At 43.8% G+C, this 13,701-nt stretch overlaps 1 protein-coding gene across 1 annotated transcript; it reads right to left on the reverse strand.

The window, feature by feature from the left end:
- Positions 1-762: 762 nt before the first annotated feature.
- On the reverse strand, positions 763-13,382 carry LOC103376431 (zinc finger protein 385D-like). Its single transcript, XM_008306786.1, has 8 exons — positions 13,253-13,382; positions 11,099-11,214; positions 5,811-5,918; positions 5,029-5,197; positions 3,702-3,950; positions 3,442-3,623; positions 1,877-1,978; positions 763-1,505 (listed from the first exon to the last, which is right to left on the reverse strand). The coding sequence occupies exons 1-8, from the start codon at positions 13,260-13,262 to the stop codon at positions 1,269-1,271; spliced, it is 1,173 nt and encodes a 390-aa protein (XP_008305008.1). The 5' UTR covers positions 13,263-13,382; the 3' UTR covers positions 763-1,268.
- Positions 13,383-13,701: the final 319 nt, after the last annotated feature.

Here is a 13,701-nt window from a genome sequence, read left to right on the forward strand (position 1 = left end):
GGAACCAAACAGCCTCTGCCCTGACGTCGACCTCTGAGAAAGTTTAGAGGACCTGAATTTAGATAACGTCAGCATGGAATGTCATCACCAATCAAACACACATTCAGTCAGGCCAGGGCTTGTACCGGAGCAGCAGAACACACTCTGGATACCTTTAGGCTGTTAAAATTACCTCCCTTTAAAACATAAGTGCACCAAATTGACCACAATGCTTGAGGGCCGCAGCAGCGCAGTGGAGCTCATCAGGAAGACGGACAATAACGGAACATTCCTGCTTTGATTTACCACAGAAGAGTGAAGCTGGAGGGTATGCAGGGGGGCCTTCAGAGCCTCCTGGCTATGGATTTGTCCTTCCCATTTTGTTTTTTAGGGGAAATACTTGAACGCACACCAAGGGAAGATTACTTTTGCGTGCTGCTAAGTAGCAAAGGAGGATGAATTGGGTTTAGGTCAGAGTCGGAGTACAGAGATTTATGGGTTCGGGAGGAGGTGATGTCTGACTGCATCTTGGTGCGTCTACAATTCTGGCAGTGTTTAGGTGAACACGTACACAAGGAGCTGAAAAGACTAAGATAGATGTTGATTCCCGCATATGCTCTTATTTAATAAGCCTGTGGAACAAAATTCCATCCGAGAAACAGATGAACACCATATTACGTTGTTATTGCACTTTATATTTTGGATGAAATTGGTTTTGGAGTCATTTTCATCAGCGACCCCACGTGGATGCATTTACCCCCAGACAGATAAATAAGCACCTTCTACAGTCAATGCGACTATCCACAGCAATTGTTTATTGGAAAATAATAATCAAGCATGCTCTGGGTGGCATTCATACTTATATGCATATCTGCACATACAAACACACACGGTTATAGTCGTCATGGAAGTTCACCGTTCTGCACATCTACACCGAAATAAACTGCAACGTCTGCTTTCAGTGGGAATGTTTTACTGATTATCAGCAGAGAAAAACGCTGCAAAAAGTTGCGCTTCTATGACGGCTACATCTGTGCATGCACTCGTACACAGTCACACACTCTCTCACATCTGAAAATACTCTGTCTTTGCTCATTTGCTGCTTTTCTACTCCCTCATTCCCAACCTGTCTTGTGGTTTTCAGCCCAAGCTAATAGTCCTCAGTCTATAGACACTCCTGGTATCTGTTGGTATGTGGGATACAGGGAGAGCTGTCTTATATCACATCTTGTTCAAGTCTCATGGGCGTATTTAGCTGTAGTTCAGAACTGATTGAGACATCGACGGGGTCAGTAGGGGGAGAACAGAACCGACGTGTGTGTTGAGCAGATGGGTCCGGGCGCCGGATGAAGCAGCGCCTGAGGGAGGGGCTGGCTGTGAAACAGGGCGGGGCTTGAGTTTGAGGCAGGTTGGAGGGGAAACGGGGGCAACGATGCCATGGCGGCGGCGACAGAGAGCTGACGCTGCAGGAGGCAGGAGGCCAGAGGTTTGGTCAGGTCTTGGTTCTTCCGTAGAGTCAGTCTTATCTGAGGACGAAACACAGACAAACAAACTGAAGTGGGTTTTTTTTTCCTCAAGAGGAAATTGAGCAGTTTAAGTAGGAAACCAGAGATGGAAAAGTAGATGTAGAAGTAAGCACCTGGCAAATAAAGCTGTCCTAGCTATTGCCAATCTTATCAATAATCAGCTCTCATTTTTAACGCAATCTGCCTTTTGTCTGCCTCACAATGTCACAGGAGTAAAACACTCGAAATATCTTATTCCTCGGTCCATATCGCTGACAGTTTGTCTCACTGGCAGTAGGGAGTGGAGCTTCCTGGAAGAGGCCCCTGAGAATTACCTCACGTACACAAACACAATGATGAGGGGTGAAAGTAGGGAACAGTGGAATACTCACTGCTTGGAAACTCTGGTGGCGCTGGGTGGGAGTGTAGGGGCTGAACTTAGGCTTGGCGGGTTTACCTGCCGCTCTGTCCTTGTGTCTTCTACTGCTGATGTGCTGCAGCAGAGCGAAGAGACGCGCAGATAAACACACAGGAAAATAAACACAATGTAAAGACAGTGCAGACAGACAAAGACGGTCTTCTTTGCTTTGACTAATCTGTGAAGCCTAATCAAAGTTCCTTCTTCCACGATTTAGGCAGAATGCGTATATTTTGTTGGCACTTTGAGGTTCAAAATATTCATGAGGGGCGGGTTTGGAAATCTTTTTTTTGATTTGATTGACAAACACAAACAGATGGCTACGGCCAGCGTGGCACACAATCAGCAGTGAACTGCTCAATATTCATGAGCACCTGGCCAAAGTTAACTTTTAAACAGTTAGATATGAAGACCAACACTATGCATTCATATCACGGAGAGGGATGCTAACATCGTATTCAAATGCTTGCTGAAATAGGGGAGGCTTAGTAGCTTTGTGCTCATTATCTTGAGGGATCTGTGATTTTAGCTCACCTGCGGCGACAGGTGTGAGATGTCCACGCTGTGATTTGCAATAAAATATGTATGGTCCTGAATTTCCTGTCTGTAATGCACAGTGGATAAAGTGATAACGGCTCTGTTGATGCTTTCCACTTGCTGAACTGCGTGAACTGCAAATCTGTGTGGTAGCTGCCCTTTTTATAGCTTTACATGCACAAGAAGAACCGACCAGTAAGAAGTGAGATGAGCAAATTTCTTTTGTCACCTCCTTAGTATTCTTTCTGCATGAGCAATGTAGCAACAGTAGATAGTAAATGGGCGCTTTTGATCGTGTTATTCATCTACAAATGCCTGGACTTTTTGGGCTTAAACCAAAAAAGAGTTTACAAAATACTGTTACTGTACTGTGCTGCCACAGTGAACCATTTGTCAGAGAAGAAGAAAACGGCGTACATGAAACACAACGCGAGAAAAGAAAGCACTTCAAATACAATCTGCCACAAATAAAAGCTAATAAAATGCAAAAGTATATCCCTTGAATAATGAAACATATGATGCACTTCTATTCCACTTCAATCAAGTAGCAAAAGAAGGTTTTTCTGTCCAGGGAGACCATTAAATCTGTCTGTTTTTATTGCTTTTATAGCACAATGACAAATGTAATTGCAATTGTTCTTTAGATTTTTCCACCAAACATCAATAAACCATCTTTCCTGTCACATAAAGTTTTAAAGTCTGAGTCACGCATAGATAAAAATGTCACTGCACAAATCCACAGATGTCGGTGCAAAATGTCAGAGTTAATAAAGTTTGTGCCGAGCCGCCGGTCAGCCAGATCAACTCACATTTATGTCTAAGAGTTGGAGGTTTGCATTCTACATCACATGACGTCTAAAACTGATGCAAACCAACAAACTTTCAGAAGCAAGAAAATACAGTATTTCTCTGTTACGTCTACTATGCGTGGAATGTGTCTCTGTGTTAATGGCTAAAACAACCTGTCCAAATTTCAATTTTCTAAAATTTTCCACGGCTGACCTGTTTGAGCTGAGTCTCCGAGTTCACGTGCACATCGCATATCTCACAGTGGAAAGTTTTGTTCTGGAGTCCGGTCGCCAACTCAGATGGTGCAGCCATCTTGGCTTTAACCCCCATCCTCGGGAATGACTTGATTGCTCCATCACCACTTCTGGCCTCGAGCATCGTCTTGTGCTTAGTGCCTGAGCACATAAAAAGTCACATCAACAGAATATAAAACACGTAAGCTAAGTCTGACTTGGGGAGCGGCTGGTTCTCACCACTGTTGTGGGCCTGGAGCTGGGAGGCTGAGTTGACAGCCACCTTGCAGAGGGAGCAGTAGAGCAGACGTATAGCTTTTTCTTCTTCCGTCTCCTCCTCTGGAGCCTCTGCCTCTCCGTCTTTTTGTGTCTTTTTCTCCAGTAGCCTCGGGCTGGGTGACAGAGAGGGGTCAGAGGGTGTTTTCACAGTTTCACTGGGGCCACTGGTCGATGGTGCCGTCTCTGAGGTAGGCTTTGGGGCTGACGCTTCTAAAACGAAGGTAAAACAAAACAGAAGAAGATGGCATTAGTAAGGCACAAAGAGACGGCAAGAGACGAGTGCTGAGGAAGTCAGAGAATAGGAGAAACACTTTGTATGAATTTTCTTACAAAAAAGAAAAAAAAATCGATTTTATGACTTTTTCGGCGAGAAAGATAAAAACTCACCAGGCTACAGGTGATTATGAGCTCTATCAACCTCTCTAATGGCACTAATAATCAATGATTTCCCCTGGGATCCTCCTCCCAGCACTTAAATGGACAGTTTTGTATAGAGATGATTTGCCTCAGTTATCTTTTGTGAGGCTGACTTGCTCCTGAAGGAGCACATGCTGATTTAAGGATTCACTCTTTGCTAATAACAATGATTAGCTCTGCCTAGCTGAGTGGGTGTCTGTTTGTTACCACTGATTCCCCGCTCTCTCACTGAAGCATTCTTCAGAGAGCTCTCCTGCCGTCTCATCCACTTCCCTCAAACTCCAAACCTAAAATGATCATTCGTACTAACAAATCCTCATACCACTGTTGTCACGTATAATTCTTCTTCTTTTTTTTTGTTGTTCTTCAGCTGCAGTGAAATGTATTATTTTCATTTCTCAGCGCCCACACGCATGCAAAAGTAGCACATCAACACTGGCACAAATACACACACACACATGTTGGAAAGCAGTCAATGCTTTGACACATCGCCACACTTACGCCGACATGCCTCCACACACACACACACACACACACATGTGCTGGAGGTGCTTGAACAAACACACACTGTACAGCTACCCACAGATCATATTCAAAGCGTTTTCACTGTGCTTTTGATCTCGGGAGGCCACTGAATGAGGTCAGAAAATGTAGACATGAAGAAGGAGCAGAGGATAATGCTCAACCTTTAATCTCTTCGCTGTGCAACCCAAAGCAGCAGGAGGTTTATCACATCAAAGAGTTAAAGTCGTGACTGGGAAAAGAAGGTTTGAGCCGTACGTTCATATATCCAACAGTGTCATGCATTTGATGCCTGCGCGCAGACACATGCGTACGCAGGGGAGGCCTGCGTGCCAGCGGAGACACACACCTCCTGATGTTGTGTCAGAGCTGGAGGGCTGCGAGCAGGGAGATGGGAGGATTTGCGATGTGGTTTCCTTGGCGACTGGTTCAGAGGTCCTGATCTTTGAATCTGGGGCGTCCAGAGCTTTCAGCCTTTTTGCGTGCTTCGTGCCGCTGTAATGGGAAGACGCCTGTGCCTGTGTGCCCGAAGGGAAACAAAAAGGTATGAACACAGTTAATCAGTTGTGTAAACCTGACAATGCTTTTGTTTTATATGACAACACATGACATAAATGTGACGTTTTAGAGGCTGCTGTAACTCTCAGCTTGATCCACAGATGTTTAATATATAGAGATATAGAGTGAAAAGTGAATAAAAAGTTGTCATATTCCTGATCTAAATGCTTGTTTACATCAGTTGCAATGATAAATCTTGCAGTGAAACAGCCCTTTGTTTGACCTGTACATGTCCTAGCTGTTGAACATGTATTTTTTTTGACACTTGCACTTTCTCAGGCTTTGTATCATGCTCAAAAAAGAAGCAGAGCGAGTGCATTACAGCTCTGCTTTCTTATGAATCATTCTTTAATAAGTATAATTAAAAATGAATCTTCTAAGACGGTCAAATAATAGAGGTGTTCACTTTTCACCCAGTTATTACATGAGACAGCTCTGCCCCCTCAGAACCAGTAAAACGGCCAAATTCAAGGGCAGGTCTCCTCAGACGCTCAACTGTCATGTCAGGGTGTGTGTGTGAAAAATCAATGCACTCTGAAACAAAAACAATTCACAGTGTGTGTTTCCACCCACCTCAGAGTTGAACCTCAGTCGACAGACTCCGCAGGAACTGGGCTTTCTCTTCAGGGGTGAGGTTAATCCGAAGCCTGGGCCGATCAGAGCTTTATGGATGGGATCCATCTGCAACAGGGCACGGGGGTCATGTTAAGGTCACGACTGGTTCGAGATCGTAAAAGACAAGACGGAGTTACGTAATGGAAGTGATCACCAGAGTGAGGTGTAAATGACAGGCTGTCAGCGAGGTAATATTCTCCTTTGGAGACACAGATTTAGAATGTCTGAGGTCAGAGGTCGGAGCTGAACGGTGGGCAGTTTGCTGTCCAGTCATGCTCCCACGTTATCAACAACAGCCAACGCACAGCGCATAAATTACATGCTCTCTGCTGTGGAGACTTGACTAACAGCAGAAGGTTTAAAGTGACACTCCACCTGAGATTCTGCCTCGTGAAGATGAAACGCTCAATACCTGCAAGCTGGAAAGGTGTCAAGAGATGTAATTTGTATGCAGAGCGGAGAACATGGTCAGCTCAGATTCATAGCAGATCAATTCATTCTGGGAGTGACATGTTTTCATGGCATCAGAATGTTTACATAAACTGTCAAAGCACTCTGCAAGCACATCCCACTTCTCCTCTGCCCACCAGTACGCTTGATATGCTCCAAACACTCGTATCGTCAGCAAAAATAGGACTAAATTCATAGCTTCCATCTCTATTGACTGTCAAACTCACAAGCACTCTTTGTTCTATGGTTGTCCAAAATCTCAATTTTAAGGTCGTTTTCAGTTCTTCCTACTAAATTATCTAAATTATTTTAGGTATTATGCTAATAGTGCAAAACTACATTTGTTTCTCAGTTTTTACAGAGAATTTTCTTTCATAAATTACATAAAAATGTTCTCTGTAGTTAAATATGTAGCTCTTTTATAAAGGTTTATGTCCATACTATCAATTTATTGTTTTTCCTCACAGTTCCAAGGTAAATCTTATTAGTGTTTTACTTTCACATTGGAATTCTAGACACATATCGACCAAACTTTTTTTCCATTATCATTATATCCAATTAAAGTTTATTGATGTGTCTAAAAATGTAGAAAAAATCCCGATAACCTATAACGAAAGTGTCTGTAAATTTATTGTTTTTGCACTTTAGAAGAATCCAGATGTTTCACTTTCACTTCACTTTGTTGCTACAGTGATCATCACATCTACTCAGTCCACACTCGCCTGAGGCGCCACAAAAGAAGAACATGAAGGGTTATGCACTAGATCGACTAAAGATGTTCTCTTCCTGCTCCCTGCATGTCAGTATCGGAGTCCATTTGGACCACCATGAAGCCACGCTGACCACAGCTTCTTTAAACCCAAATAGACGAACTACCAAACTTTTTACAGTCACCTTTTAAAAACCTGCAGGAGTGAGTGTTTCCTCAGCCGGCCCTGTTCCAGGAAGCCTCCACGACACTCACCCTGCGGATGGTCTTTCCAGTCAAACTGCTAGATATCATTACCAGTCAGGGAAAATAAAGGCTCCGCAGTTTAATATGATGCGTTGTGGTGGTTTTGTGTTGTGTGAACACTCAAAAATCAACTGATTAGCGACAGAATTACAAACCTTTCACCTCCGGACTATTTTTCTTTACGAGAGCAAGAAACAGGCAGTAAACCTCCCAGTGCCTTTGCATATGTGTAGGCGTGTGCGTGTGTGTGTGTGTGTGTAGACAATACCAGCATCTGACCACACAAAACTGTGCACCTCTGGACCTTACTGGAAATTGTAATGAGCACATATACTCAGTGTCATAAAACCAAACTGGCCTTCGTGGAACAAAACAAACCTATTACCTGAGATGAAATGTAGGGGGTCGTATAAGCAGCCAAAGCAGGAAGGCTTTATGGAAATCTGGCTGGCGGTGATGTCTAAATTTATGTGTTATTATGGGTCAGCCAGCTTCTTCTGTAAGCCCTGGGAACATATAGCTGCACCGCGCTGGAGATTTGGCTTGTTCCTTTAGTGCCAAAGCCCAACTCTTGAAACGTCAAAAACGCAACAGAATCTGTGCATGTGTGTGAGTGTGAGTGTGTGTGTGTGTGTTCGCACTCATTTTCTTTGATCATCACTCCAGGCAGCTGCACTGGAATGCATCTCTGCAGTCACTGCTCTCTTATCTGTCTCTGTTTCCCTGCAGCTGTTTGTGGATATAAAACTCAGGCAAACCCATGTAAAAACAAGTGAAGGCTCTTCTGAGTAGTAGTCGTGGAATCGCTGAAATCAAGAAATACAGCAGAGTGTGTAATGTGACACATCCATAACAGCATCAACACACTTATGAGAATGTGAGCGCAGTTTTACGCTTGGCTGAATGAGAATGAGCGTTTTTTAACTTGAGCACCAGCCTCCCTCCTCCTCCCTCCTCCCTCCTCAGCCCCGAGGCTCCTGTATCACCGCCTGACCTTCCATCACGCATTCCTCGCTTCACCCCTCCATCTGCTTACCTCTGAACTCTCTGCCTCTCCCTTCGTCTCCGTCTCATCAAAGTCACCCTCCTGCCTCCCCGCGGATTCGCCCGCTTACCCTCCACTCCCACTCGACGCTCCACGACGGACTAGCACCTGTGGCAAAGTCAGCATGCCCTTCTTACTCATCGCCTCTTCAGCTCTCCTTCCTCAGATAATACATCACCTGATGGAGCAAATCTGCCTTCGAAGACGGCAATGAAAATAATACATTCAGTAAATAAAGACATGACATGCGCCTCACAGCATCAATTATAATTCATTCTCTCTAGAAACCTCTGCACACAGGGGAGGTGGCATGTCAGACATGCGCAGCTCCCTGGACTGAGTTATGGCTGAAACATATGGCCGAGTGAAGCAAAGCAGACTTCTACCTGGATCACAGTCAAGAGCCTGAGATTTTATACTGATGAATGTTCCTGCATTTACATTGTGTACCGGCGTGACAGCTACGTGTGAACGCATGACGTCAAGCTCCCTAGAAGGAGTGATGAATGAGCTGCCGCTTTTGGTTCTTTGTCATTTAAATGATCATTTTCTTGGAAAAACAACGCCAGCGTTCTGCCAAACTCCGAGCCAAAGTAGCTGGCGAAGTCCGAGTTTGAAGAGCAAGGAGCCCTTCGCGTGGCTCACGACAAGCATCCACACGAGCTCGCGCAGACCCTGTCGCCATGGCAACGCACATGTGGGCACCAAACAAACTCCGTCGGAGGCCGACGCGCACTGCATCCACATTCACGACAGAATGCAGGCTTGTACGTGCGCGCGCCAAAAAAGAAACCCACACACAAAAACACACATTCCAGGAGAAGATGCAGGGAGCCAGAGTTCAGCTGTGTGCCCACTTACTTCACACCCACAGGTTCAATTCAGAGGAGGCAGAAGATTCCCTCACAAAATAGACTTGAGACAATATTTCATTTTCTTTAGCATTGAAATCCAAAAACATACCCAAGGAACACTTCATCCTGATCTCAGAGGTGACATTTATTTAACAAACACAGTAAAGCTGAAACAATTGGTGCCTAATCGATGAGTCACTTCACAGAAAAGTGTTTAAATTAGTCATTTTTTTAAAAAGCAAAATGCCAAAAATGTTCTATTTACCCCAGCAGCTTTCCCTCATCATTTATCATGGTGAATTGAATATTTGAAGGGGGGGGGGGGGGGGGGGGGGGGTTGGACTGTTTTCTGAGAGTTTAAAGACAAAAGTGATGAGACATTAATTGAGATAATATTCAGCTGTTAATTGCTGCCTCTAAGTCTTTAGAGGTGGCAGAAGGAGCTTTCAGTGCGCATAATGAGACGTATTTCATGCATTTGGTCGATATTTTCAAGCTTCGTTGTACAAAAAAAAAAAAGCTCCAAAATTACACCCCACCGATGTCAAACACTGTAAAGTTCAGAAGCTTTTTACAGTTCTGACAATATTCCTGTGGCTGCAGAATGGGACAAGTGTTGGAGGTGGAACAGAATGAAAGAAAGGAGAAAGACTGCACTTATACATAGGTGGGAAGGGATATGACTCAGCAGGGAGAGGGTGATGTGAGAAATTTAGAGAAATTCTTCAGACAAGTCATCCACCAAGAGAAGGGAAAAGGTGAGACATGCCAACAGTTTGATTAAAAAGTGGGAAGATTTTTGGTGTTGGTAGGAAAAGAGGAAGGGGAAAAGGAAAGAGAGGTAGAAACCAGTGCGAGCGAGAGAAAGTGCACGAGAGGATGAAGGATGGGAAAGATGACAGCAGGGGACAAAGTGGAAAATACATGAGAAGAGAGGAGCTGAAGTGAAGAGGGCAGTGGAGCAACACAGAAAGTGGAAGAGGTGGACGGAGAGAAGAGGTGAAATGAAAGAGGAGGGAGCCGAGACCTGGACCGATTCCTCCCTCAGGTGGCAGATGGGCTTTTTGACAATGAGAAGGGAGCTAAGGCACACATACAGCCCACACCTATGCAAAATAAATGCACTACACCGCACACTGACAGGCCACCAAGCGAACGCACTCCTCCCTCTAAACCCTCAATTTGTCTCTGTCTTCTAACAGCACATGGCGGTTTTAGAAATGCGACGAAAAGTAAAGAGAGCGGAGGAACAAAAGGAAAATTGTCAGTTTTGCCTCAGAGTGGTTATTTAGACAGAATCAGCGGTGGCTTATGAGTGGCTTTTAGCCTATTACATCATTTCAAGTTCAGCTTCTGTATGTGTGAAGACAAAGGGAAAAAAAAACGCTTTTTGGCCCGAAACGCACACACTCAGGCTCCAGCTACATTACACCTACTACACTGACTCAGGATGGAGAAGTGATTTAATACATTACCCAGCCAGGATTATTTTAAGACATATAACATGGTTCCTGTGTAAACCATACGTCAGCCCTGGGCTCGGTCTCACACATCAGCTCTTGGACTTGCACTTCCCTCCACCTTCACCCCTCACAAACACTGGGGCAGACAGCTCTAAGAAAAGCTCTGCGTGAGGAATACCAAGGAATCAGCTCCACCCCCCAGGTTGTGTGGAAATGTCACAGCTCTCTGCATCAGAGGTGATATATTTGGAAAGGTGTGGGCAGCGCGCTCATGCATCTGTGTATCAAACATTTAACTCCAAGCAGGGACACTATTCCATGAAATTAACTCCTCCGCATGCAGCAGCAAATACTGCTGGTGTGATAAAGTGCACAATTTAGGTTTTGATAAGAATTAAAAAAAAAAAAAAAAGGCATGGGAGTACAGTTGGCGAGAAAGAGCGGTTGCCATGACGGCTGCGATGACTGGCAGTACTCACGTCAGTGAATCCAGGCAACAGGTGGAAGGGGAGGAGGGCTTTGGGGTCGGGGGAGGGCTGGGTCCTGCCCAGCGTGGGACGAGTCAGCGGCGGCAGAGCGCTGTGACACACATTACCTGAGAAAGAGCAGAGCAGGGAGGAGACGGGCAGGTAGATAAACATATGGAGCAATGACTCAGTGCAGGTGAGACGATTCCTTTTAGCTGATCATCAGGGTGATGACAGCTAATAAGATGAAGAGAGCGAGATGAAGACACTATTTGCACAAAAACTTGTCTGGTTATATTTTCTTGATACACTGTAAAAAAAAATGAGCAGTGTTTTCACAGTTTGGTTTTTTTCAACATTACAGTATTCTGGTATTTTTAACGTATTCTTTCAGGCAATCTGGCTGATCTGATTTTCCCTTTGTTGTTGTTGTTGTTGTTTTTAATGTTACAGTATTCTTTTGTATTCCTTACTGCCAGATTTTCCCCATTTTTATTTTATTTTTTACAGTGTACGCTTTATTTTACTCTCTTACTGCTATTGCTGCTTTACTGTGTGTGACGCTTTGAACTGTTGGTCACTTTTTAGCTTTATGGGTGCCAATTAGCTGCAGAGCGAACCCAGACACCATCAGTGTTGTTAAGCAGCCTCTCTTCTACGTGCACTGACCCCTACAATAAACACTTTAACAAAACATATTCTGCAGCTCATGGACAAGTCCTAACTGGAAAAAATGCTTGATCTGAGGGTTTTCTTTTACTCATAACGCAAAAGTGCTGCCAGATCAAACATCATTTTATGTTATGTTGGTTTGTGACGCCTACTAATCCACGCTGGCAGCAACGTCAAGTCAGAAACTTGTATGTCAAGCAAAGGTGGAAGGTAAACACAGCATACTTTAACTGTTCTAAGCTTCATCTCCACTGCACTCTGTCTTTGGTTCATTTAGATTTTTTACATACAATTCTTTTATAAAAATATAATTCACAGTATTATTACATAATTAAAGACTTTTTACACATGAAGCCATCATTCATCCGTCTGCAGGATTTGTGCAAAACTATACTTTGGAAACTTTTGTACTAGAACTGAAGAGCTTAAGTAAAAGCTGGCGTGCTTGGGTCACATAATTGCACTTTGTGTGCAGGCTATAATTATTCTGGGTTGTAATGTATTACTTCTTTCACAATCTTTTAAGTGCATTTTTAACATTTTGTATATTAAAAAAAAAAAACTTAAATAAGTCACTTCTAAATGATTTTCCACACACACGTCCAAACAAATCACAAAACACATTATATCAACATCACACTCACTCATGCAAAGCCTGTTAAACCGCATCCAAACTAACATGAATGCACTTGTAAGCTGACACACACACACACACACACACACACACACGCACGCACATTAGTGGCTCACTGTGGCCAAGACTGCTCCGTGTGATAAGCGTCTTGTTTGTGTTGCTCATTCCTGATTGTGCAGCCTTGTTTTGCAGGTTGCACGTTGATTACAGTTTGATTCAGCTCGCATGTGTAATCATCATAATCAAAAATCACAACACACCCATCCGCTCTGCCATTAGTCTGATTGCCTTCAAAGATTTGTGTGTGTATTTGTGTGTGTGTGTGGGCGTGTGTGTGTGTTGGAGCTGGGTGTGGAGAAATGACTTTTTAAAGAACTCGTGACATACAAGAAGCTGACAGACTCAACACACACACACACACACACACACACACACGACCTTAAATGGCCTGTCACATTTAAAACATAGAACTATTACACATTTATAACACAACATGCATCCATCACAATCAACAATAATATATCCTGGTTGGTCCATTTGTAGCATTTCTACTATATTTTGAACTTACAGTGTCAAATATCCAACAGTAAGCATGCATAAGCCCTCACAAAGTATTTTTAATTTCTATCTTCTGCTAATATTTACATGCTGCTGTTATTTCTCGTGCGTAATAAAGAAAAGGCTATAAACTAAAACATGATCCAGGCTTCAGTAACCTGCCTCAGTCTGTTGCAGGTGACTGACTGACTTCCCACAGCTCCATTCCAACATAGCAACAAGTGACTGCGCTGCGTAATTACCAGCAACACAAAAAAAAAAACTCTTCTGAGAATTAAAGCATTTGCGCGTCGTTTACGTACCAAAATACATGGCGGCACCAAGTGAAATCCCGCTTGTTCAGTGTTTGATGGAAGAGTGTTTCATCTCCGGGCTGAGATGAGGCTTCTTCTTCTTCTTCCTCCTCCTCCGGTCTCCCTCTTTCTATCTCTCTCCTGCGGCTCCGATGCTGTTCCTTCCCATCTGGATTCCCTCCTCCTCCTCCTTAAACTACCCGCCCCTCTTCCTCCTCCTCCTCCTCCTCCTCCTCATCTCTTCACGAGTCGTTGTACAAATCTACCTCTGTATCTACATCTCACAGAAATCTGGTTTTAATTCAGTAAATAGAGCTTAAATTACCTTAATGGGTATAAAGCACCAACCCTGGATTAGTGTGAAAGCTCACTGTCAGAGCAGCAAAAAGCCACATTTGGATTTGATACACAGAGCAACTCAATATTTCACAGAGTAGATGGCTTGTATTTATTTATTT

Source organism: Stegastes partitus, unplaced genomic scaffold, assembly GCF_000690725.1.
Source record: "Stegastes partitus isolate 25-593 unplaced genomic scaffold, Stegastes_partitus-1.0.2 Scaffold46, whole genome shotgun sequence".
Lineage (NCBI taxonomy): Eukaryota > Metazoa > Chordata > Actinopteri > Pomacentridae > Stegastes > Stegastes partitus.